This window comes from Drosophila nasuta, chromosome 3, assembly GCF_023558535.2.
Source record: "Drosophila nasuta strain 15112-1781.00 chromosome 3, ASM2355853v1, whole genome shotgun sequence".
Lineage (NCBI taxonomy): Eukaryota > Metazoa > Arthropoda > Insecta > Diptera > Drosophilidae > Drosophila > Drosophila nasuta.
Window position 1 is genome coordinate 55,160,017 of NC_083457.1, and position 25,569 is coordinate 55,185,585.

General features: G+C 39.8%; 2 protein-coding genes across 2 annotated transcripts in view; one reads left to right on the plus strand and one right to left on the minus strand.

The window, feature by feature from the left end:
• Positions 1 to 22,002, minus strand: part of LOC132794085 (uncharacterized) — a 40,055-nt gene extending 18,053 nt beyond the window's left edge. Inside the window, exons 1-2 of the mRNA XM_060804329.1 lie at positions 21,871 to 22,002; positions 20,734 to 21,476 (exon numbers count right to left, since the gene is read on the minus strand). Coding sequence (XP_060660312.1) covers positions 20,734 to 20,953 — 220 coding nt within the window. The 5' untranslated portion in view covers positions 20,954 to 21,476; positions 21,871 to 22,002. The remainder of the gene's footprint in view (positions 1 to 20,733; positions 21,477 to 21,870) is intronic.
• An 851-nt stretch (positions 22,003 to 22,853) lies between these two features.
• On the plus strand, positions 22,854 to 25,564 carry LOC132794086 (dynein axonemal intermediate chain 4). Its single transcript, XM_060804330.1, has 4 exons — positions 22,854 to 23,319; positions 23,375 to 24,810; positions 24,888 to 25,103; positions 25,165 to 25,564. The coding sequence occupies exons 1-4, from the start codon at positions 23,131 to 23,133 to the stop codon at positions 25,382 to 25,384; spliced, it is 2,061 nt and encodes a 686-aa protein (XP_060660313.1). The 5' UTR covers positions 22,854 to 23,130; the 3' UTR covers positions 25,385 to 25,564.
• The last annotated feature ends 5 nt before the right edge of the window (positions 25,565 to 25,569 follow it).

Below are 25,569 nucleotides of genomic sequence, written 5' to 3' on the forward strand. Positions count from 1 at the left end.
CAAGAGGTTGCAGCAGTAGTTGAGAGTTGTGAAGAGGTTCTTCAATTTTTGCCGAACTGTCGTCCTTAACAACATTGCCTGTAGTTGGCTTGGTTTTGTCATTGTCCAAGAGTGAATTGGATGCAGTGTTACCGGAGCTGAAATCGGCTGTTTGTCCATTGCCACTCTGGGGTTTTATATGTAGGAAGATATGGCCAATGAGCACGAGACCTTGCTGGTTGCCAAAAGATCCCGCATCCTCGTGAGCGCGCTTTTCGTTAATGTAGAATGAAGGAATCTCGAAGTAATTTGGCTTATAGTTGTAGAATGGATCATCCGAACTGCTAGTGGTATTATACTTTTCATTTGACGAGTGAACACTGCCGGGTTTCCAAAAGGGAATGGGGAGCAGTGGCAGTGGAAAATAGCCTGGCTTGCTGCCAGAAGATGAGGAGCCGTATTTGTTGCCAGAAGATGAGGTACCGTATTTGTTACCAGAAGATGAGGAGCCATATTTGTTGTAGTAATAATTATTATCGCTAGTGTTGGTGTACTTATTGCTGTTTCCGTACTTGTTGCCATAACCATTTGATGACGAGCTGGCCGAATCTGAAACAAAGCTAACAAAAGGCGGCGGTGGGAGCGGAAATAACGCTGGTTTATAGTAGATATGTTCATGTGTATGCGTATGTTTGTGCGTTGATGAAGAAGTATCATTGCTTGTATTTGAATCGCTGTCATTGCTGAGCGTACTATCCTCAATAATGTAGAAGGAGTCGAGGAAGCCAACACGTGCCTCAGCTCCAGTTTGACTCACCACTTTTTGGTCAGTATTTTCAAACTTTTCACCCTGAATCTGCTTTTGCTCGCCTTTCAATACAAGCTGTTCCTCGTGCTTATCGTGCGTCAAGGTTTCCTTCGCGACTTGCGTGGGTACAACACTGGAATCTTTCTGCTGGTCCTTGGAAACGAAAACTACAGGAGATGCTTGTTCGCTCGAAATCACGCTGGGTAACTTCTGCTGTTCCTTAGCCACGAGTCCTGCAGTAACACCAGAAGCTACATGTGAGGCTTGTCCTTTGGAAAACACATTATTGAGCTTCTTCTGTTCCTCGACTACAGGAATGATAGAAGCGTCATCAACCTTGAGAGCTACAGGAGCTGCGTCAACAACTAGAGAGGTAGGAGCTTCAGGAGCCACTGCAACCATAACCTCTAGTTTTGGAATCGCATTGGCGAGTTGCTGTTCAGGAACAGCCGGAGCCACATGGGAATTAAGTGCTGCCGAAGTTTTAACTACAACAGGAGCTGCAGGCTGTTCATGAATAGCCGCAGCCGCATTGGCTTTAGGTGCAACTGGAGCTTTAACTGCAACAGGAGCTGCAGGTACCACAGGAAGCTTTGCTGCGACAGAAGGTGCCACATCTGTAAGAGGCACAGAAGCTACAGGTGGCAAATCTCCAACTGTACCAGCAGGTGCTACAGAAATATTATTAGGTAGTTTGTGCTGATCCTTAGCATTAACATTTGGCTGTTTCTCTTGTTCCTTGGCAGCAGGCTGTGCAGTCTTAATAGCCGTATTAGTTGGTTTCCGTTCAACTGGCACCGCTTCTTCTGCTACAGATGGAAGGACTCCAACTCCAGCAGGTGCTACAGGAATATTATTAGGTAGCTTGTGCTGATCGTTAGCATTAACATTTGGCTGTTTCTCTTGTTCCTTGGCAGCAGGCTGTGCAGTCTTAATAGCCGTATTAGTAGGTTTCCGTTCAACTGGCGCCGCTTTTTCTGCTACAGATGGAAGGACTCCAACTGCAGCAGGTGCTACAGGAATATTATTAGGTAGCTTGTGCTGATCCTTAACACTGACATTGGGTTGCTTCTCTGGCACCTTGGCAGCAGGCTGTTCAGTCTTGATAACCGTATTAGTAGGTTTCCGTTCAACTGGCGCCGTTTCTTCTGAGATCAAATTGGGTTGCGGCTTAGGATTCAGCTTTTGGGGTCTTGCAGCAGAAGAGACTGTCTGGGATATTGGCAACTCCTGTTTGACAATCGAATTGCCTTGCTCAACAAGAACTGTCACTTCATTGGAAATTTTCGTCTGCTCCGGCTGCACTTGCTGCTTTATTTCTTTGGGATGTTGTATGGATTTTTGAATGGCATTCGCCTGGGCAGCAGTTACCATCAGCAGAAGAATCGCAAGGCGTTGAATATGCTTAGTATAGGACATACGAATTAGTTGATGAAGTGACCCGTAGTTGATGAAACTTACCATGTTTCGATAGTTTCAGTTACACAATTGAACTGTGAGGTATACTGAAATTGACTCGAGTATTTATAGGTCATGCGGATATAAGGTTCCAGTGGATTATCTAAGAAAAATACGTCTACATTCCAATGACATTAGATCATATGTACGTGATAGCAATCCTCAGGCAATTACTACTCATATCAGTTAGTTGCTTTCAGTTTTTCTTTGTTGCTACTTGTAATTCTCATTTCCTTTGTTCACTTAAAAGGGCGCCAGTGGCAGAAATATCGGGAAAAACGAAATTGCACTTAAGGTCTATCGCTGCGAGTGCCTTCAGAATGTTTGTGCCTCATTGTTGTTGCAGTTGAATTTTGTTTGTACTTTACGTGAAACATGAAAATGCCATTGTTTCGAAGCGCAGCAAAACGGATATTTTATATATTTTTCTTTCGCAGAAGGAAAATAATCAACAACAAATCCAAGTGCAAAATACTGTCAACTGCTAGCAAAGGTCGACAGCTGGGGAATAATTTTGCGGGATTGAGGGAACTTATTCTCCTATATAAAGAGTGCAAATCAGCCTCACATACTCATACTATACATGTAGTTATAATGCTTCCAAAAGCTTTACCTATGTTTGTCTTTGTCATCGTTACCTTTTACCTTAGAACCCAGATAGCTCCGCTGCAGCAGCAGGTCATTGACATGGTAATGGCAGAGTATGCAGGTTATAAGGCCATTCGGAGATGGAGATCTGACGTGCAGGGCTTAGTAATTGAATTGGCTTCCGAATGAGATGTGGCATATTGTGCCAAACTCCCATTTGATTGAAGTTTACGTTTAGAGGCTGAACAATTTGCAACTAAAAGCGAAATTCAAAATAGAATTTCCTGTACAGAGTCCGGGCATTTAATATGAAGAGTTTAACATATAGTGTTTAAAAAAGATTGCAAAACAACTAAGAACGCTATAGATAAGAGATAAGCCTATGACACTACAGGAACCTGGGTTGCACGTTTCACTTACTACTTACATGAACGCACGTCAATATTTTTAAAAATACTCATCATTTAGTCAGTTGATTGCATTTTTAGAGTAAAATAAGAGAAATGCAGTACAAAAGCTCTCCTCTCGCAACCTCTCGCAACAAGTTAAAATAAGCAGCTGCCTCAAAATAAATTTGTTGCGCAGCTACAAATTAGTTGTTGAAACCCAGCCCTTCAAAAAAAAGCAATATAAATTGCAATTCCACTCATATTACTCTTTAATGCAACTAAAGTTTTCCATAGAATTTGTTAAGATAAAATTTATTTTTAACACAATATCAAGCTTTATGATGTATATGTTTTTTTTAATATATTCTCAAAATAGATTTTCATAAAAATCTTGTGCTTGCACACAGTAAGAAAAAAGTACTAAAACCAAAATTTGAATATTAGCCACAATTATAACTTTTACCCCTTATTTTTTTTATTTACGAACAGACTAAAAATTGAAAAAATAAGTTTAAAATATTTTTTTTTTATACTGAAAAGTAGCTCAGCTCCAAAATGAATATCGCCCACACCTCAACCCACGCATAAATTGAAGCTCAACGTGAACTCAAATAGAAAATTAGCAAGCAATATCCTCGTCGTAGTCTCCCTATGTTCATTCTTTCATAATCATTCGCAGTCTCTTGTCTTGCTGCACCATCCGCATCGTGGCCAGACAATAAGGCATGCTGCGGCCCTTGACTTAAGCAAATCGCAAGCGCACAAAAATGTATGTAAATAAATGGTCAAAGCACACAAACGACAGCCGGAGTTAGAGTAAAAACAGAGCTTGAGTTAAAAACAAAGCAGCTGAATCTGTAGCCCAAGGCCAAGGCGGCAGCAGCAACAGCCGAAGCAGCGGACTCAACATCCAGCCTGCATCAAGCCCCATTCGGCTGGAATGGAATCAACAGATAAGACATAACACAGACGCTGACGAAAACAGAGACGCAATGCTATGTGTAGCACGGCAGTCGCCTCCACCTCGGGACGGAGTTCTTTTTTAAGTCCTTCACTTCTTTTTGTATCAATTTATACCCGACACGCATAAGGTAGAAAGGGGTCTACTGATTAGAGTTAATATAAATATGATGTCCATCCGACTGTTTTCTGAATAATCAAATTGTAAAGTTTACTCAAACTTAATCAACCATATTTGGTGACTCTTGATTACTACTCTATGTATAATTGAAAGATATTCAATAAACAATTTGTGGCTTTCTACATAATAAGAAGAAAAACCAAAATAGATAGCAAGTATCTCATAGTCGAGCTTTTTTGAGCATTGGTTGCATTCTTTTATTTTATTTTCGGGCTGCTCTTTCTCATTTTCGGCCTGTGCGGCGATAAGATCATTGCGAGTCTGCATTAAAGTGTGTGGACTGTGACTGTGGCATCTGCGGCAGGTGTTTTGAATTCAACCTGCAACACAATATGGATACTGAGTTAGACCTCAAACCTGGTCAAGTTTATCTTCACATGGGAACTCGTGGGAATATGAAACTCATATAACACCCACTCAAATCCATACACACTCAAGGGAAATTCACAATTTAAACATTCGCTATACGGTCAGTTGTGACGTCATCACTGATATCGCATCCACATCAGAAGCTGCATTCAGCCTGCAGCAACGGTACGTGAAGTTGAAAGCACGATACTATCAAAAGCCTCCCCTACTTCTCAAACTCACATCCCTTTTCAATGAGTGCTTGTCAACGTTTAGAATTCAAAACATTTCAGACAAATTGGCGTCGCTTTCAGCAATGTGTGACAAAATGCAATGCAAACAGCGAGTAGTCTACAGTCCAAGCAGTTCCATTCCTCACTCTACCCAGCCTCATTCTGTGGAAGGGTCTGGACAACGCAGCGGGAATATACAAAGTGCCCTTCTTTAATTTATGTCAAAGTGTTGCTCTGACGACGTAGACGACGTCATTTTGTTGTCGTTGGAGGTGGTTAGAAGTGTCACCTTTATATGCAATAACTAAGATCCAGGCCCAGGCATAAGGTACTATAAACCAAGCAGCCTGTGGGAAAAATGTTAATGAGCCAAAGTGGCCTCACAGAGTGGCAAGGAGAAAACATTACACATAAAGTACGATGGGCAATATTAATAGTGTATGATTGAGAAATTAAATCTTTCAAAATATAAATTTATACCATATCTACTGTATTTAGAATCTATAAAATACACTTATTGAAATATAGTATACATTACTATTATTTTTTTTAACACTATTTAAACAAAAATCTTTTTACAAATTTTCATAAATTTACCGCATATGCTTTAAATAGCAATTGGAAATTAATTAGTCAAATTATCTTGTATATAACACTTTAGGGGGAGTTTCATTAGTTTAAACTTGGCATTAACTCTTTGTGATATGGCCGAAATAAAGATGCGACTAGTTGAGGGAATTGTGTGAGTAAAGAGAACAAACGTTGCAGCGACTTGACACTTATTTAGAGCAATTAAACGCTCGTTTGTCATTGTACACAATAGAGTTATGAGTGCACAGACGTTGCATGGCATGAAGTACAAGCTATGAGCAACGAGTGCATACATGCAAGATAAATGTGCTTATAACACAGTCTCCCAGTTCCTCAGTTCCCAGTTGGCCAAATGGAATCTCTCAGTGAAAATCACTTTCTGAAGGTGCCCCAGTAGCAGCAACACCAGTGTTGAGGCGCCGCAAGCAGAGTTATTCATTCATGAGGCAAGAACTGTGACCTAATTTTCGAAGACTGCAACTGCAACTGCAACAGCTCCTAAGTTGCCCATTTCCGTTACCCCGCTGCCGAACAACCATCTCGAGTCTGTTCCCGTTGTTGTTTGTATAAATGTTTGCCTATACATGGCAGAGACAGCTATATAAATATGTGAGCAGCTTTTAACACCTCGTCGCTCTCTGCCTCTCAAATGACAGAAAGACAACAGGCCAACTCAGTGCCGCATGATTCTTAGTCGAGTCACAGTCTTAGTAACAATTAACAGTGGGCACACGTTTTACGCATGCTACTGATGGCAAACAAAGTCTGATACCGATGCGGGCAATTTAGTGGTTCTCCAAGTCCAAACAGTGCTTAGTAATTACGAAATGTAATTGAGATACTTTTCCAATAACACCGAGATCCTCGCCAGCAGCTAGAGCAGTAGCACCAATAGCCACTGGCACCAATGGCACTTTACTTAGCTCCCTCTCTGTCTATTGTTCATATATATATTTATGCAGTGAGGACCATTTTCAATTAAGCGAAATTAAAAATGTATTACAAGCCATGGCCAAAAGAAAAACAAAGCCAAATTGCGGGTCTTACAGGATAAGAGTGAAGGCCGGAAAGGGGCAAACCGGCTGCTGCAATCGTTGGCAAATAACACAACTTGGGATGAATATAAAATATAAGAGCAAAGAGATGTTTTTTTTTTCATAAGAAAACAAAAATTAAGAAAAAAAACTGGGTGGTATGGAAGCAATTGCGTCGGAGAATGATTAAGTTGTAGAGAGCAGAACACATCATGGCTACCTCAACATTTTCGTTTTATTTCCGTTGAAGCTTTAATCATTAAAATGACATTGACAGCCTAACAGCCGTCGTGTGCTACACAGGATAAGGACAAAGACACCAACAACATCAGCAGCAACAACACTTTAACAGACAAGGAACAACAGAGAAAGAAATGAGCTTGGGCAAAAAGATAATGGTGTCCAGTATGACGGATTTGTTCATGGGCAAAGCGAAATAATTTATGAACTTTGAGAGATTGTTGTTAGGTATACCATGTATTGCTTCAATGGTTTAAACCTTACCAATGTAATTGAATTAAAAAGCTATAAATGATCGTCAGTTTATGTCTAGGAGAAATTGTCAATACAAAAAGAAAAGATTTTTAAAATAAAAGTGCTTTTCATAACTACCTTTTTGAAAAAGCAAGCAGCGATTTGCGATCTGCGAGCATGCGATTTCCAAAACACCAAATTATTTTACAAAGAACCTTAAAGGAATTTAGATTTTCCTTAGATCACAATGCAATACATTCGGATGAAACAAGTAAGAAAGTTACAGTCGAGTGTGCTCGACTGTGAGATACCCGCTACCCATGATTAATAAAGGCAAAATATCATTTTCAAAATATACCGAAAATACTAAATAAAAATACTAAAAATATATCAAATGGTATGTTTGGTAGGCGTTTTTGCCCATACAAAAGTATTTCTTTAATAACTTCCACAATTTTTATCTGATCGCAACCAAATTTTCAGAAATCATAACTACTACAGTAAATATTGTATATACCAAAACTCTAGCTTTAAAATTAGGCTTGTTATTCGATTTTTTTGATTTTCGGGGGCGGAAGTGTGCGTGGCAAACATTTGAAACAAACTTTTTCTACGTGCAAACATAACAAATGCTGTCGAAAAAAAATTATAGCTCTATCTCTTACAGTCTCTGAGATCCAGTGTTTCATACGGACGGACGGACAAGCGGACATGGCTATATCGTCTCGGCTGTTGGCGCTGATCAAGAATATATATACTTTATAGGGTCGGAGATGCCTCCTTCTACCTGTTACATACATTTCCTGCCGGCACAAAGTTATAATACCCTTTTACCCTATGGGTAGCGGGTGAAAAAATTATGAATTGACTAGCAGAGCAAAAGCTACAGCTCATCGATTACTCATGTAAAGCTTATTCAAGTTAATACCCCAACACTAATTATCTCATGAGGTACTTACAATATGAACACGCAAACTAAGCGTAAGGTTAAAGATGCACACAAAAATTGCTTCTTAATTGACAAACCTTTTTCAACACCTTTCTCTTGTTGTCACTTATCCTCCTTCTTTAGGACTTTCGCACAGACATGCATTGGTTGTTACAGTAGTTGTAATTCAATTAGCATAACGAATATTTATGTGTGCAACTTTGGCTTTCACATAAGTTTTCTTCAATTAAAACTTTTGACAACTCGCCGTACAACGCACACATACACACTCACACATCTGCAAGTTAAGCGCCCTCGTATGCAGATTTTTATTTTTGCCATAAATTTGAATTAATTTGATTTACTTTTGTGCCACAACTTGTGAGTTTCAACATTTTTGGAGTACATATTAAGTAAATACAATTTTCCGTCGCACTAATAACATACTTCCGTTACAGCACAACAACGGCCGCTGCGATGACTTCCGCTTACACTTATATACACACACCTACAAGCAACACCACACACACACGCTCGCTTACTTACACTAGTAAACAACAGTGGAAGCTTGAGCTTGCCGGTAAGCATTTTTGCCCGCTATTTCATGTACGAATTTTATTTATATTTGTATTATTTTCTTGTTTATGTTTATTTTGTTGCTGCCACTAGTGGTGTTTAACAAAAGACGAAGTTCAACGAACGTTCGGGGGACGCAGGATCAGCCGGCGTACGAGTAATTGTATCTGTATCTCAATGAGGCAAACAATAGTACCTGCTTCGTCGACTGGACCATGCAAAATGCGCGAGCTCCGAAACACCCACTAACGACAACAAGCGCAGACTGAAAACATTTTTTGCAAGCTGTTGAAAAATCGCACGGAAAATATAATGAAAACGGCTGCAACACACGAAGCCCAGCGACGTACGAAGTTGCCACGAAGCACAAAATAGCATTAACAACACAAATGTATCTGGCAGATACAACAACATTGGCAGCAGCAACTACAAAAGCAGCAGCAGCATCCAAATGTTGCCAGTGGGGAATGTTGCAACATGCCACAAACGTGCGCATGAGAAAATGTTGCTGAGCATCTTGCAGTTGTTACTTTTTGTTGCTAGCAACGTTGCCGTTGCTGTTGCTGTTGCTGTGGTTATTGCCGTTGTTACTGCCTTTTTTCGTTTAGGCGCAATTTGTATGTTGTTCTTGTTGCTTGTTGTTTTAAAGAGCGTGCAGCTTGTAGCTAAGCCAAGCTACAGCATGTAGCAGTGATTATTTTGTCAATTGCTGTGACACAAAGGCATCTATCTATCTAGCAATCCATCTGTATTTCTTTGTCTCTGTATTTATCGGGACTAATGCCACAGCTATTATTTCGTTGTTGTCTTTGCCCATGTCAAACTTCGCTAGAAGAGTCGGATCAAGGGGACACTTACACAAAGTGAGCTTAAGGAGTTGCAGCTTTGAGTGTTGCAACACAATAACGAAACCAACAAACAAACAAGTAAACACAAAGTATTCTTTGTACAAAGTCTACTTTGGCACACTCACACTACAATTACAACTGCAATTGCATTATCATTTAGTTTGTGAAATTGATATCAATATATTAATCATCTTGGTTTATTTATGCGGAATTTGGGATATTGTTCATTCAACCGATTAGCCGTTGAGCTGGCCTTTTATTGATATATTAATATATATCACATTTTAGCAATGCCAAAGAGTAACAGGAGCACTCGCAAATTGAATTGCTCTCGCAAAACATGAAAATTAAATTTGCACAAAAAAATCACGCATATTTTATTAAAGCAATTATAAAGTGTACGCCTCTCCTTTCACAACTACGCATAGATATATTACAACAAATTTAAGGGCTTCGGTCGAAAATTGTAATGGATATGAAAAAACCCTACGCCACAACCAAATCATCACAACAACAAACGTTATACAATAATAGTGCAAATACCCTCCCATATTTTTACGTGAGTTTACCACAACAAATCACTATACTTGTTAACAAAAATTTTCATTGCAATCCTAATCAATATATATGGTATTTTGACAATTGATTTGATTGATTGCTTTATTCTTTTATTATTCTTTAATAATACCGAACAATATTAAAAAAATGTAGAAGCTTAATTACTTAACCTGATTTTGTGTGTTGATTTTTAAAGAAAGCAACAGTCGATTGGTGATGATAGGCTGTCCATAATAACGAGTTTGTAAGATCAAAGAGGTAAACATGTCTCAATTTAAGAAAAGCATCTTTCAATTTAACTATGCCTCATCTGATAGTATCTAGCACTCTGACACTATCTCATCGTGCATTGTCATCGTCTGTCATGAATTTACGTTAAAGTTGAATTTAAATGGAATCACACTTCAAAGTGCTCCCTGGTTGTGTTCAAATGTAAACTGTATGAATCAACACAAGGGCGTTTTTATTTAACTTGGAGCTACGCCCGTAGCTGCCTCAGCAGTGACGCCAACGAAATGCTTGAAATGCTGGTAATTAAACACTACGCGCAGTTACAAAAAATTAAAATGAAAAGGAAACGAGATTCACAAAAAATTAAAATGTAATTCAACACATAAGCCAAAGCCGACGACTAAGATGCCATTAAGCATTAAGGCAGCCATCAATGAGCGGAATTCAAACAAGTGACGCCACAAAAGCGAAGCGAAGGGTAAGCATCCAGAACGGTGACAAGCGCAGTTTGATTTCTGTAAGCTTACTTTAGAGCTTCCCAGAATCTAAGAAATAGTCATAAGTATTATTTTAAAGTTTGAAGAGCAACTTAACTTTGATGAACTTTCTCTGAGCATTGATTTGTAACTTAACATTGTTATGTTACTGTTATCTGTTTCGTATTTAATCCAATCTTCAGCAAGTGTCATTTGAAGTTAAACATGTTCGAAAACAACTTGTCGCACAACTCCCAAAAGTATGCACAGAAAATTCGCAGCTTTACTATCAGCCGGAATGGACTACTCGACACGTCATCGCCATACCCAATGTAATACGGAACGTAAAGCTTTGTACAACAAACCAAAGCGAGTAACAACAAATTTCTTTATAATTCACAAAGGAAATGCCAAACTCATGGAGTAAAGAGAATAAAAACACACACGCATACAGATACAGATACACCCACACAAACACACACTCACATTGGAATATGTATAGTAGTCCAAATGTGACACAAACATGTGTATACGCAGCTGGTGCTCCAGCTCCAAGCTAAGCTCATACGTCTCCCCAACTTCAGTCCTCTTATGACTTGACTGCTATAAAAGGAACAACTAAAGGATTACAAACATGAAGGCTCAAGACGAAGAACGCGGCTAAGGAAGCCCGGGCACTTCCACTTCCACTAGAAGCAATACGTGCGTTTCTAATACGTAACGTGGTACGCGTTGCCGTTGCTGTTGACGCTGCTGCTGTTGTTGCTATACATCATATGAAGCGTTTGTGCGTCTCGGCCCCAAGGCAGTCAACGTCAACAAGGAAGAAGACGACATCGTTTGGTCTGACCTTGATTGTGCTTTCAGTCGACTTCACAAAGTTGGCAACTTTTGCCTGTGGAGCCCTTTTGCAGAAAACGCATAAAATGTATTTAACACACAATTTATGTCTGCACGAGGCGTTCAAATTTACAGGCCACAGGCAGCAGCAGAAGCAACGAAAAAGACGCAATGGGAAAATGAAGGTAAAGAAACGCTGCACGTTTGCACGGACTTATTTTATTAGCAAAGTCCCGTCTTTTACAGCATTCTGGACCAGAGGCTGGGTCTTGGGAGCTGACTCCTGCCTTCGGTTAACGCATTTTCTTCTCGCTTTTGTTTGCCATTTGCTCTAGACAGGAAATTCACCCGCGGGGCCACAAGCAAATATCATATGTTTAATACATGCCAAAAGTTGCACGACTTTTCATCGTTTGGGTGATTGTTACGCAAAAAAAAATTTAATAGAGATTTTGATTTTATGGCTTTGCAGCTTGGTATTGTTTAAGCTAAAAGATGTTGTCTACAAAAAATCTTTAAGGTACTTTTTATTGGTACCATTCTTATTCTTATTTATATAACAACAAATGTTGTCGCGTAAGAAAATGAATAGGTACATAATATTGGCATAAGTTAAGGGCTGGCGAAAAGTTTCTGTTTTCCTTTCTCACTGCATATCAAGAAACAAATTCATTTAAAACTTAAAAAAGTTGCATGCATGTTGCAAATTATGTGTACATTCTGAAATGCCAAATGTTTCTCACATGTCACATTTCGTTAAAAGGAAAAAACCAAACTACAAATTGGAAGCAAAACTTTTAATTTTCCGGAAAAGCGTTGCCCAAGATCCTTTCTTACCAAAAACTTGTAATTTATAATTAAACAGCAACCGCAGACTATTCTACTCAAATTCCCTACTTTCTCTTCGACTTTTCCAACGCATCTCTCAGTCATCCCATTCTATTTCCATCAAAACAGGAATCGAGTCTGTGGCAAGTAAAAGTTTTAAAACCCACTTCTTATAATGAAGTTAGTTCAATGCAGTGTGCGTTACCCAGTCAAAGGCCAACCAAGTCTGTATTCGACTCAAGCAGTGGCACGTTATTATCTGTTTGTTGGGTTGCCTATCAGCTGGGCGCTGGGCAGTGGTCGCTGGTCAACAACCAGACACCCATCACATCCTCGACCATACCACGAAACAGTGGGGCAAAGCAATCATCAAACCAATCAAGCTTCTTCAAATTAAGCAAGCTATAATAAGCTTTTGTCGCTCAACTCACGGGGTATCTTTGGTCAAAAGTGCATTGCCGGTCTTTCGTTTCGTTTATTTGTATCGCAGTATACTAATATTAGGTTCCAGCGTGTATAGTTAGTGGCAGGCGTAGAGGCAATTGCAGTCACGCATCTCACGATTGCGCTATTATATTCTCACCTGATGGTGACTGACTCCGCGCTTGAACTTGCAGCTAAACCTGTAGATGTACATGTAGTTGAGAACGAAGCTGGTAACGCAATTGAAAAGCCTCAAACAATAATTACTGTTGCTGTATGCCAGGCCAAAAATATTGCAAATCAATGAGCACCAAAATTATTGACTATGAAGACGATCTCTAGACGATTCATAAATATTTGTGAACACTATTTAATCAAACATTAAAAAGTACATTTTCTATCCGACTAAGAAACTTCAAAAAACTTATTGTTTTGTATCTTAGTGTAATAAAATAATAAACAAAATTTGGCAGCCACCATTGTAGAGTACTTCTCAAAGACAAATTCGAGTATTCGGGTCATCCTATAAAGTATACAGTTTTACATTTTGTTAAGACCGCAGAAATTACAGCGGCTTATCCTATTATTGCTGCATTTTGACAGGGGCGAATGTAAGAGCATTGGCAGCAGATCACGAATTAAGCAAATTGTGTACAATGTCAGGAGTAAAGAGATCAATCAGTAATTTCATTGATTGCCTTTACTTGTTTGGCTGGTTTTTAAATGTCCGTAAAGCGTGCTGACAATTCAAATGTAACTGTAACAGTTACGATGTATAACCTGCTTCTACTCCCCCGCGAGTTCACGGGTTCAGTTGGCTTAGTCGCACTTGTGTGTCATCTCCGGCTGGCAACCTTTGCTTCAATGCATCCTATGCCCTATAGCATTTTAAAAAGCATTCATAGCAGGACGACAAGAGCGAGACACCGGTTGAAGCACCTTCATTAGCATACCAGCTGCAGGAAAAAAGAGGTCCACAATATACAGTCACTACTTTACTCGTAGTTCAAGTCGGGGAAGGGAGCCGAAGTGAGAGCAAGCTCAAAAGCAGGTTGAGCCCCGCCTACAGGTAAGGAATCTTAGCATCGTGGCTTGAAATTTGCTGTAATCCGATACAATTTAGCGGCTTAAAGCTTCTGCGTGCTTGACTCTCAAGTTTCTCATCATTTTTTTGCTGTCGCTGTTGGTTGCTGTTGGTATTTCCATTCTTCCCCCTGTTAGTTTCGTTAGTGAGGTATACGCTTGTTACTTTTATCCGCCTTCGCTTTTGTTTTAAGGGAAGCAGACTACAACAGAACTGATTCTAGTGGGTAGCTAAGAGCGCAAGTCAACCCCCTGAATGATGTTTACACGCCACTTCAAAGGTCTCACTTATATTTACGTTTAAAGCGAATAATTGATACTAAATATCAAATTGAATCTCTCGAAAAAGTTAGATACTCCACTGTCAATCTTAATATACTTATTCTTCCGATGTATCTAACAATAAATATATATATATATTTCAAATGACTCATGGGATAACTCAGTTGCTCTCAATACATTATCTGAAAAGTTAGAGTGCGCTCTACTCTTAGACTAATTAAATGTTAAGAGTTTTATAAATATGTGACAAAATTATTCAATATTTGAAAACATTCATACTGTTAAAACTACAAGACATTTTTGATAATACTTGTTCTGACTATTTACTGCTTGCCGCAAGTGAAAATAATAAGTATTTTGTAGTTTTGGGTGGTTTCAAAAATTCCATTGGGTCATTTTGCTTCCATTGCAGACGACGCTCATAAAATATGCCACGAAATCGGCTTAGCTCTGAGCTGTGCTGCGCGTCTTCCTTGGATGGTAGCACTCAGAAAGAGAAAACCAACAAGGAATATTTACAAAAATAAAAGCAAGAATACTTCAGAAGGAGAACGAGGTAGTCGGATGAGCTGAACGACGGATGCGGTATGCAAGATGCATGTTGTTAAAAATAAATATAAGCAATTTTTGCTTACTATTTTCTGCAGGCTGCTCAAAAAGGATTACATAATGGATGTGCTGCGGCTGCTACAGATTTGATATGAGTGGAAAGAAGGGAAGATAGAGGGTGTATTGGTGAATTGTGCGATGTCTGGTAATTGTTTTCTTCGACACCTAGACAAGCCCAGAAAATGAACGCGATATGTTAGTAAAAAATGGCATAAATGGAAGTTGCGGAAGTTGACAGGACTTCAGTTGGTTTCGCTCTGGCTCTCTGGAGCGTTAATCTCCATCTGGTCTTTACAACTCACACTCATTTTTCTATTTTCCAATTTTAGTTTTCACTATTTCTACTCAGCGGTCCATTAAATTATAATTATTCTTTGCCCTATGATACGCAATGAATCTGCTAATGTCGCTGGAAGTCAATCTGAATTTAAACGTATTTGACTGGATTTGCAATGGATTTAAGATTCAGCAAAATTTAAATATTTACTGATTGCCATCCAGAAACTTTGTATAGTACATCGTTGGCAATAGTTTTTATAAACTTTTAAATGATTTAATAGCTTATAAAACTAAACATGAGAATGATCTCTCTTACTCTTAAACAGTCACAAATTATACGCGAGTTGTTGAAATATCTATATCAAATAATTAAAGATTGTTTAACATTTCATTGGTTAACACACATTTTATGTAAACCACAAAAAGCACTTTTCATTTGAATTTAAGCCGTTTCTAACTAATAGGTTCAAATTGATATTTCAAGTTAAAATTTCGACTTTCACAACTCTAAAGAACTACATTCCCACAATTTTCATAAATGGAAGTACTTTCCGCAAAAATATTGTGACTTTTTATTGCTTCTCCATATTAAAGCAAAGTTTTATTAATTTCCCTTAACATCTGATGAGACCTGCAGACAAACAGTATCAAACACAATTTAAATGAATAAATTAAATACTTTAGGGCGAACTGGTTGTGGATAAGTGAATAAAATCAATTTAAGTGCCATTGGAAGAACATTTTTAAGGCTTCAACACGAAGTAAACCTATAATTTTTCAATTAAATTATCAAAATTACCAAGCGAAAAGTCAGTCGAGACACAGACACAACTTTGCCAGACAACGGCAGCTGTAGCACGTGCTGTCGTCAGGTGACGAAGAAAGGAACAGTAAAGAAGAACACAACAAGGGCCAGGATGTGAAACTGGGGGAGTTAGTATCGCGTTGACTTTCAGTTCCAGTTTTACCTTCACCTTGGCTGCAATTAATTCTGGTAACATAATCTTCGCTTACAGGTTTATATGACACAAAATCAGTGTGGCCTCAAACTCGGAACGAACAGTGGTACGAGAACTTATAGCAGAACCGGGTTGTTCCAAAATCAAGGCTTTGTCTCAGTGTACAGCGTGGGCGTTGCAGTGCCAACAGTTATGGAAAGGACTACCATGTATATGTATATGTATGACCGTGATTTATAAGCCTTCATATTTTGTTACGTGTATGTTATTACAAAGAAATGTAATGTCCTAAGTACTAAATTTAATTACATGGTTTTATTTAAATCGAAATAAATAGCAATAAAACTTTAAAAGTCGATAGTTGTCACTGGAAGTTCAGTAACCGGCTTCTTCTGCAAGCAATTGTTTTTTTAAACACCTGATATATATCCTTAGGAAAAGCTACAACTCGAGTGGGTAAGGGGACGTTGTGAATGCGAAAGTGGAGAATCTACCAAGATCTTTGCCATGTCAGAATATACAATCACACAAGCACATAATTTGTATATATAATTTTATTTTCACTTTTGGTCTCATTGTACGTGCCTCTAACATAAGCAGCGATGCGTAGAAGAGAGCACAAATCACGAGTTGGTGATTATTTACCGTGATTTGTCGATTACGTGACTTTTGTTTTCATAACGCAAGTAATACACGGTCTACCGTAAATTAGACTTCTTGATAATAAAGTCTCATCATCATAAAAATAGAACTACATAAATTGCAATGACATTTTTTTGTCATTTAGACAAATGAAACATTGAATTATTTAATTACTAACTAACTGTGTGATTTAAGATAGTTCGAGCAGAAATTCTAAAACAGTCCAACGATGAGATCTCAACTATGTTGTGTAAAAATGGTCGAGTCGAAACAACAAACAGTCATTGTAGGTAGTTTAAACAGTATATATAAATCCCCCTACATATAAAATTGTATCTTGTAATTGATTAACATAAGAAAAAATAAACACTGAAAACTAATTTTCAAATAATTTATATAATAAATTATTGTAAGTGGTAATTAAATATAGCTGTCGACCTTACTATTTGAAATGGGCTTTGCTCCATCACTGAGCCGAGACAAATAGCTCTATATACATTGATATAATTGTTTTTCAAAAGAATTTGGCAAAGATGTTAAGTTGGCCCTATTAAGTATGACCCAATCGATATGCAAGAAATGCAACGACGCCACTATGGAGAGACCAACATTAACAAATTTCTTTTAGTTTCTTCTCTTTTCTCCTTTTTCTCTGGTGAACTTTTGTTGTTGAATGCATCGCGTCGATTCGCTTAACTTTTCGACATGTTGAGCATGTGATGAAGATTAAGTAGAAAATAATTACAAGCCCGGTTTCTTTTGGTGTGGGATATTGTGCGATCGCGATCGCTTTGTGATATGGGCGGCGAACGTGTGATGGGGAGGGACGGTTTGATGCGAAGAGTGTGTGTATAATTACATAAATGGCTATGTCAAAGCGGTGACAGGCCGGCGTCAACGTAACTGTCAGATGATGTGCCTGTCTGTCTGCCCGTGTTTTCGTTTGTTAGTCCGTTTCGCTGTCCGTGGATCCGTCAGTCCGTCAGTCAGTCATTGAGTCGATCATCAATCGTGCGAAATTCCCAGACCGATTGGCCCGCCCACTTGCTGCAGACAACAGTTGAAACACGTTATTTCGCGAATATCACTGCCCCCTATAGGAGAATGAGGAAGAGGCATCCAGCATAAGCCACCAGAACCTATACTCGCAGAGTGTGTGTAGCCTGTTTACCTGTTCTCACAGCCTGCACATAAATCGCGAAAATAAAAGGGCAACATCTGCGTGTAAAGATACACGAAGGGATGTATCGAGGCGACTTTAAAAGATCCCCACGGAACGCCATAAATTTTAAAGTAATTTTCTCTTGGCTTCGCATAATTTATGGGAAAATATTAACGCTGCCCCAAATAGTTGCGAATATAATACAGGTAATGTAGCTGCTTAGTCCGGATCTTTTCCCCTGCATGACGGCTAGTTTCATGTCTAAGAAAACTATGCCAAATAGAGTAATTAAATTAATGGGTCATGATATACGAGTTTTATATACAAATCACAAGTAAAATAAAAACAATGCCCCAAAGATGCGCTCGCTTCGACTACCCAAAAAGATCTTTCACACAGCAATTTAGTTACTCCTCGTGGTATTTGGCCAGGCTCTGAGTTATTGGCATGCAGTCAATGTCGGATTCGAAGCCTCGCCAAACTGCATCTTTATATGTGTATTTGTGTGTGGAGCACCAGGTCACGATTATCTGCATACGCAGCTGCCAATAATTTCAAAATTGGCGCACTTAAATCTCAGTTTTGGGAAGCGATTTTGCAAGCGGAGGGACGGGCATTATAATTTAAAAGTTATTTTGTTGGCTCGGATCGGTAAAAATTATTGAGCAATATGCTGATCTGTAAAATCATAAATAAAAATATTTGTACTTATCCCAAGACCCCCACACTGCTTCATAAACCTCGTCCCTTTTTCTTCAGACTGCAGTCTTGTCTCGTCTTTCGGTATTTCGATAACTTTTATGTTATTAGGTGAGATAGTTGGTTGCAGGCCACAATTGCTTGCTCTCTTCTCTTAATGCTCCCAATTTTGGTGTGCTTGATAGCGGTTGATGCCAGCGCCTCTGGCTTAACGATTGATAAAGTCTTTTTATTTACAAGCTGATAATGATGGTGTAAGTGCAGCTTTTGGCATTGCGAACGATTTTTTGCTCATATTTTTTGGTGTAATTTTTTGTTTTTTTTTCTTTGTTGTAATTTATTAACAATTTACAAGGTAAGGACTAAGAGATAGGAAGAGTATGACAGAGAGAGAGAGATAGAGACTTAAGGCAAATTCTATAGATTTTAAGATCGGTTCTTCGACTGCAGCTTAAGCCGCATTGTCAAATCGCATCATCGCATTATGGCTACAACTATTTTATAACATTGATAAGGGAGAACAACAATCAGAAAAAAAAACTCAGCTACGGAGAAAAACATAAAAATGTCACAACAAAATGCTGCACTCATTTTTATGCGATTGTCGTTCCGAAGTCATTTTACGACGCACGATAAAAGATGCAACTTGATGGCGATTCAGTAAACAGAAGACTCAAGAGACGAACTAATAACAAGAATGCCTAGCCAAATGTGAAGGCATAATGCTCAACCAAAAAGTATCACCTCCAGACCGTCAACATGCCAAAGATACTCTCTCATACCTAAGCCGATTATAAGTAGTAAGGGGAAAAGAGGAAGAAAACAACATAAAAATGTCGCTAGCCGGCGATCTAGTAGAATCGTGTTAAGCGTGCACAGGGGAAATGAGATTGGGGAAGAGTGTGCTAGCGAGTCAAGCGGTGTCAATGTCACTTTGCTCTTCTTTTCGTTGTTTGTGTCACTGCTGATGAGTGTCATTAACATCAAATTACCACAAGTCAAAGTCATTTTGACCAAAAAAAAAGGGCCAGCGCCAAGGGCCAAGCGAAGGCGGTCGCAAAGGAATGTTAGCTCAAAAGTTATGGTATAACGATCAGACAAAAAGAAAACCACAATCAAACGATTGACAACTGTGGTCCACACTTGTTCAATCTGAGGAAAATAAGACTTGACACATGCGGTGGACTAAAGGGACAAATAATGAAGGTACAAAAGTCGCTGAATTATTTTACAGTTGATAAATATAAATATAAATATTTTGTAATCAGAAACAAATTTAAAACTAACCTCATTTAATACAAAAAATGTTATTTTTGTATTTATTCGACATTATTAACTTCGATGAACCTCTTACGAATATTAGTTTATACAACAACAGAACTTTTTAATATTAAATGAAATATTTCTTAGTATACTATCTAATTAGACTATACTAGAGTATACTGCAATTTAAAAGGCAGAATGCGAATAATACTGGAAATTGCTATACGCAGACCTACACTTGTATACAATAAATTGTTCAACCAATCCAAGACCGATTGTGTGGACCCATAACTCAAACATATATAAAACATATGCATGTATAATTATGTTAAACAATGGAAACTCATTCATAAATCTTTTTTACCGACAGTTAACACTCACAAAACCCACCCAGGATAATCAGAACTTAACTCAAGACAAAAAAAAACGATATTTACATAACATCCATATAAAATATTATTCATTATGTCTCATTGGGATGAGCTGCTTTACGCGTTTGTCTGCTCACCCAGCATCTTTTGTAGGTGATAAAATTTGATAGTAATTTATTATGCGTTTCAAGCGTTCGCGACAGTCACAGACTAGTAACTACGACTTGAACGAGGAAAAGGGGAATTAAGATGGGTTTCCGACGAGGTCTGAGACTTGGAGTAAGTCTGAAATGTAGACGAAGACGGCGAATAGCGAGCGAACGAAATCACAAAATAAAATCAATAAACCAGTCAATAAAAACAGAAACCGAAACAATTTTAAGAGGCAAATTATGCAAATAAGGCAAACGGATTTCGTGTACAACGATAACACAAATATAAAATAAAAACGACGAATCCAAACTAAAACTAAACTACCAAATACATATACATATGTATGAAAGTATTTATGGTTTATACATTTGTTTAGGCGCCGCGTGGGCGTTTTTAACTAAAGAGGCGTGGTTGAATCAAAATATATAGTACATATATATGTACATATATAATAAATATATAATATAAGACAAAACTTACCTCTGGGCCGAGACGAAACTGATACAGAAGATGTTGCTGATGTTGATGTTATTGTTGTTGTTGATGTTGCTGATGTATTGAATGCTGAAGGCGTCATCGTCGTTGCTGCCGCCGGTGGCTCGCCTTGGTGTCGACAGAGCCGCTTCCAAAACAACATCTTACAGTTGCTGTTGATGTTGATAAGACAATCACACTGATTGAAATAGCTATCGCTTCGCATGCGGGTGTTTTTCTTTATGGCAAAATGTTGTCAGCATTTAGCACACTATTTAAGATGAAGTTATCGCAATTTGTATAATAATTTAGAATAATTTGTTCATAGCTCCCGAAGATGCACTCGCGACCGACCGACTGTCTCTTAATCGACTGCAGCGAACAGGAAGAATCGTTTGAGGCAACGGCGCACGTGCCGTGGCGTCTACATGCAACGGTGACGTTAACCGAAGTGAAAGAGTGTAAGCAACACGAGGCTAAGGCTCGACAAACAGAAAGCGCCACAATAGCGTGCAGTACCACAACAGGTGCTGTGATGTGCTCTCCAAATGAAGTCACTTCTTTGCGCCCTCACAGCAAGTTTCCGCAAAAGCTCTGCTTAAGAGTGTCTGTCTTATGTGTCTGCTGTGGACTTCCGTTAAGCTGGTTTCGCGCTGTCTGGCACTTCTTCGCCCCACGACGGTTAATTAACGAATAAAAGTCGGTTTTGTGAGCATGGCTTAAATGTGCGGCGGTATCGCTCGGCGTAGCTGGAATCGACAAAAAAAAGAGGGAAAGAAGTTAAAAAAAGAAAATATGTTACACCCAACGACGACGGTAACGTCGCTGCTTTGGCGTTGGCGATGGCAGCGCCCAGCGCACATTGGGGCCAGTCTAAGCAGAAGACAGGTGTAAAAGCGATATGAACAAATGTAAAACGGTCAAACAAACGACATAGACAAGGACAGGTCAGGTGGAATGGTAGATGAACTTGTAGCCGTAAAATTTTATGATGTGCGGGGTGTGGACGATCATCGTTAAATTCAAGCAATTAAAGGCTTATTGATTTTGACTATCATTGCTAACACCATTAACGGCATTTAATAGCAAATGTCATTTGACACCCTTGCCGCCAAAATAAAAAAGGTATTATAAGTTACTTACATTTGCTCAAGTTAGCATCAAATATAAAACACCAATAATTTTTTAAAATTTATCATTTTGTGTGTACATTTGTCAGATATGGCACTTTAAAGCAGTGTGCACTGACGCTGTCGCGGCGTCGACGTCGAGTGCAGCGTTGCACTGTCCGCCATTTGTGATTGTTGTTGTTGCTTTTTAACCCAAAAGTGTAACAACGGGCTGCTTTCCCGTGCAAAGTTCATAATGCACGCAATTAAATGGCGTGGTTGTTTTTTCTGCATTGCATTATGTTTGCTTGCACATGTATTGCTTTACGCTTGATGCGTTTTGTATCGTGAGCGTCGACGAGTTTAGTTTTTTCCTACTGCTGGTGACTGCCGACTGACCAACATGCAATGCGGCAAAGTTTCTGCTATTTGGCCCTCATGCGGAAATCTGCTTATTCTTCTTCGCTGCTTGTCTCTGTCTATTTGACATATTGCACTTGCTTCGTTGCCGCTGCCAACTTCACTATCGCCGCCCCCGACGCGTCCGTGCGATGTTCCACTACACAGCAACTTGTTTATTAACCGAATCAGCGTAGCGAAGCATAAAGACAAATTAACATAAGACAACTTCTTTTTCAACTTGTGGCGGAATTAAAGACCCTTTATATACACAGCCATATACATACATATATTATATGTACATTCATATATATGTATGTATGAATGCGGCGTAACAGGTAAATTGCTCAAAATTTCAACGAAACTTTTTCTATGGCGGGTCATAGCACCAACAATGAAAAGCGTGCGTAAGTTTGTTTGATTGTTGTTCTTGCACTCCGATCGCGGAAGTTATGTTATTATTTACAAAAAGCAGCTTAGTCTGCACGCAAGTCACCATAATCACAAATTTAAATATATATATACACTTTTTTGGCACAATCGCGACTTTTTTCACAACGCGTACAACGAACTGGCAAAACTTTAAAAGATACGGTAAATGCCAGTGTTGATCAACTAGGTAATTAAATTCGATAGGCTTCAATTATGGCACGTGTCAATCGATAATTGCATTCTTAGGTTGACCATCTTGAGTATTTGGCGCGCGTTTTCAAATATTTATGCGCATATAAACAACAATTGCCACATGACAACAGGGCCGTGGTTTTGATAAGCAATGTTGTCATATCAACTAGCCCGCTTATTTTATTGAAATAACGAATTTTCCTATTGCAATGAGGCCTTCAGTCTATTCAGTCTTCAGTCTAGAGCTAAAACAACGATTAAACAATTAAAGATGTCGAGGATATTGAGACAGGATTACCGTAATGCGGACTTCCAGCAGTTGAGTCAGCTGATACGCAACCACCCACTAATGAAGTCAACGACCTCGGATGAGCAGCAAATGCAACTGCAAAAGCTGCGTACTCCCGAATATCGAACCAAGTGTGTTATGCGTGCTTCCTTGGACGACATTGCACTAGGCGTGAGTTCGTGGAGTAGCATTTGTATTGCTCACCTAATTATGAACCAACTTTTAGATCAATTTGTACAAGCTACTGCTGGATGCAGACAAGCTGCCCACTCATCCTGCAACAATTCGATTTGCTCATCGTACTCCAAAGTCAGCAAAGTCTCCAGCCACGCCGTTTATCAAGGTCTTACTACGCAAGACGCCTCTTGTCGTGCTCTTTGAGCGTTCCAGCATGACCGCCGAGCTGGACGGCGACGAGGGTCGTCTGGTTCTCGCAGACAATCAGCGCTACGACGAGCTCTTGGCAGGCACAGATAAATCCCGACGCACTGTCGATGCCGACACCCAGACGGTGACGGCGCTCAAAAAGTCGCGACTGGTCAACACGGAGCGTCTGTGCACAGATCATGTGGGCTCCTATGTGTCGAATTTTGAGATGTTCGATACGTATAAGGATCTGGAAGCCTCCACTAAGAGTGTGCAGGTGCAAGGTGAGCAACAGATGCAAGTGACCACATATAAAGTGGGCGGTGTGGATCAGTTTGAGGCCATTAATAGCTTGCCCAGCTTTAAACTCGCTCTTATGCTGACCATGCGCATCCTCGCCAGTAATGTCTTTGAACCGGAGCAGCGACGCTTTCGAAACATGACGCCACCCGATCCCTTCGCCGAGGATGTGCAGTTCAAGTACCGTCTGAGATTGCTCTGGCGTCTATGTTCGCCATCTAACGCGTCCAGAGTACGTCAAGCTGTCACGAGCATTAGCTTCTGCCCGAACAATGGTGACATTATGGCTGTCTCCTATGGCATTTATACATTTTCGCACATGCCGTCTGGCTCTCGTCGTGGCTACGTCTACCTGTGGAACATTAAGAACCCAGTCAATCCGGAACGTTGCTATAACTATAAAGTGCCCGTGGTCACAGTGCAATTCTCGCCATCAGCGCCACAACTACTGGCCATTGGTCTGCAAAATGGTAACACTGAGGTGCGCGACATCTCACAGCCGGAGCAACCACCTCTGGCCATGTCGCAGCGCAACAGCTCTCCGCACTTTAAGCCCGTGACAGCCATTCAATGGATACCACGCAGTGATGGCGATGTGACTCTGGGTGGCGATTATGCTGGCATTACCCCCTTTTTAGCCGCATCACTGTCGGGCGCCGTCACCAAGTATCAACTGATCAATAGCCCATATTTACTAGGCTTTGAACATCAGCATTTTCAGCGTTCCGAGGGTGAGCTGGAGGGGATTACGGTGCAGCGACCCGCACAGCGTGCTCCACTTCTGGCAAATCGGCATCCGCAGTGTATGGAACTGATGCTCGATCCGCTGCAGACGGACATTTACTATGTGCTTACTGATGAGGGGACGCTTTTTAAGTGCTCCACCAACTATCCATTACAACATCTGGAACTGCGTCAAGTGCACGAATCGCCCGCCGTTTGCTTGGACTTCTCACCCTGGTCGCCGAAGCTGTATCTTACCTGCGGCAGCGATTGGTAACAGTCGATATGCATAAAGAATGAGGGATCATTATAGAATTGGTATCTTATTTGTTCTTGCTGCTTTCTTTCAGGTGCATTCGCATTTGGTTATCCGGAATCATTTCACCAGTGATTACACTGTTGCATCATCTGTCGCCGGTGCACTGTGCTCGGTGGAGTCGCACGCATTCGACCATCTTGGTGTCGTTAAGCCACACCACTGTGGACATCTGGGATCTGCGCTATAGCACACTTAAACCGGTCTCATCCACCACAATTGATGCCAAGATCTGTTACACAACATTTCGGTGTGTTTTTGCTGTAGTTTAGGCACCAAAGACTTTTGTCATGTTCAAACTTCTTTCACAGTTTTGCGCATTGTGGTCGATCCCTGGCGGTTGGCAACGAGGCGGGTCAAGTGCTTATGCTTTCCTTTGAAGACATGCCCTTTCCACCTCATTTTCAGTACAGGCAATTAAAGCGTGCAATCTATAAAGCTCTCAGCCTGGAGCCAACGCTGCAGCAGCAGGTCAAGAGCGTGGGGAACTTTGGGTATCCACGCGGCGAGAAACTAACAACCATGCAATAAACTTTAGATAAAATAAAAAAGTTTCCGTACTGTCGATGTTAAATGTAGTTTGACAAATCCCCTTGGCTCTGCTCTATTTATGTTATCAACCAACCAACCCCACTGGAGGCTCCGATATCGACTGTCTCGGCATTTGCATACAAAGCCAGCACCTTGCGCCACCTGATAGCTAACCAAGTTCAAGC

Bases quoted from the DNA above. Each gene is read 5' to 3' on its own strand.
- LOC132794086 (XM_060804330.1), top strand. From the start codon at position 23,131: ATGTCGAGGATATTGAGACAGGATTACCGTAATGCGGACTTCCAGCAG. The intron at 23,320-23,374 runs GTGAGTTCGTGG...ACCAACTTTTAG, and splicing joins TGGACGACATTGCACTAGGC to ATCAATTTGTACAAGCTACT. The intron at 24,811-24,887 runs GTAACAGTCGAT...GCTTTCTTTCAG, and splicing joins CTTACCTGCGGCAGCGATTG to GTGCATTCGCATTTGGTTAT.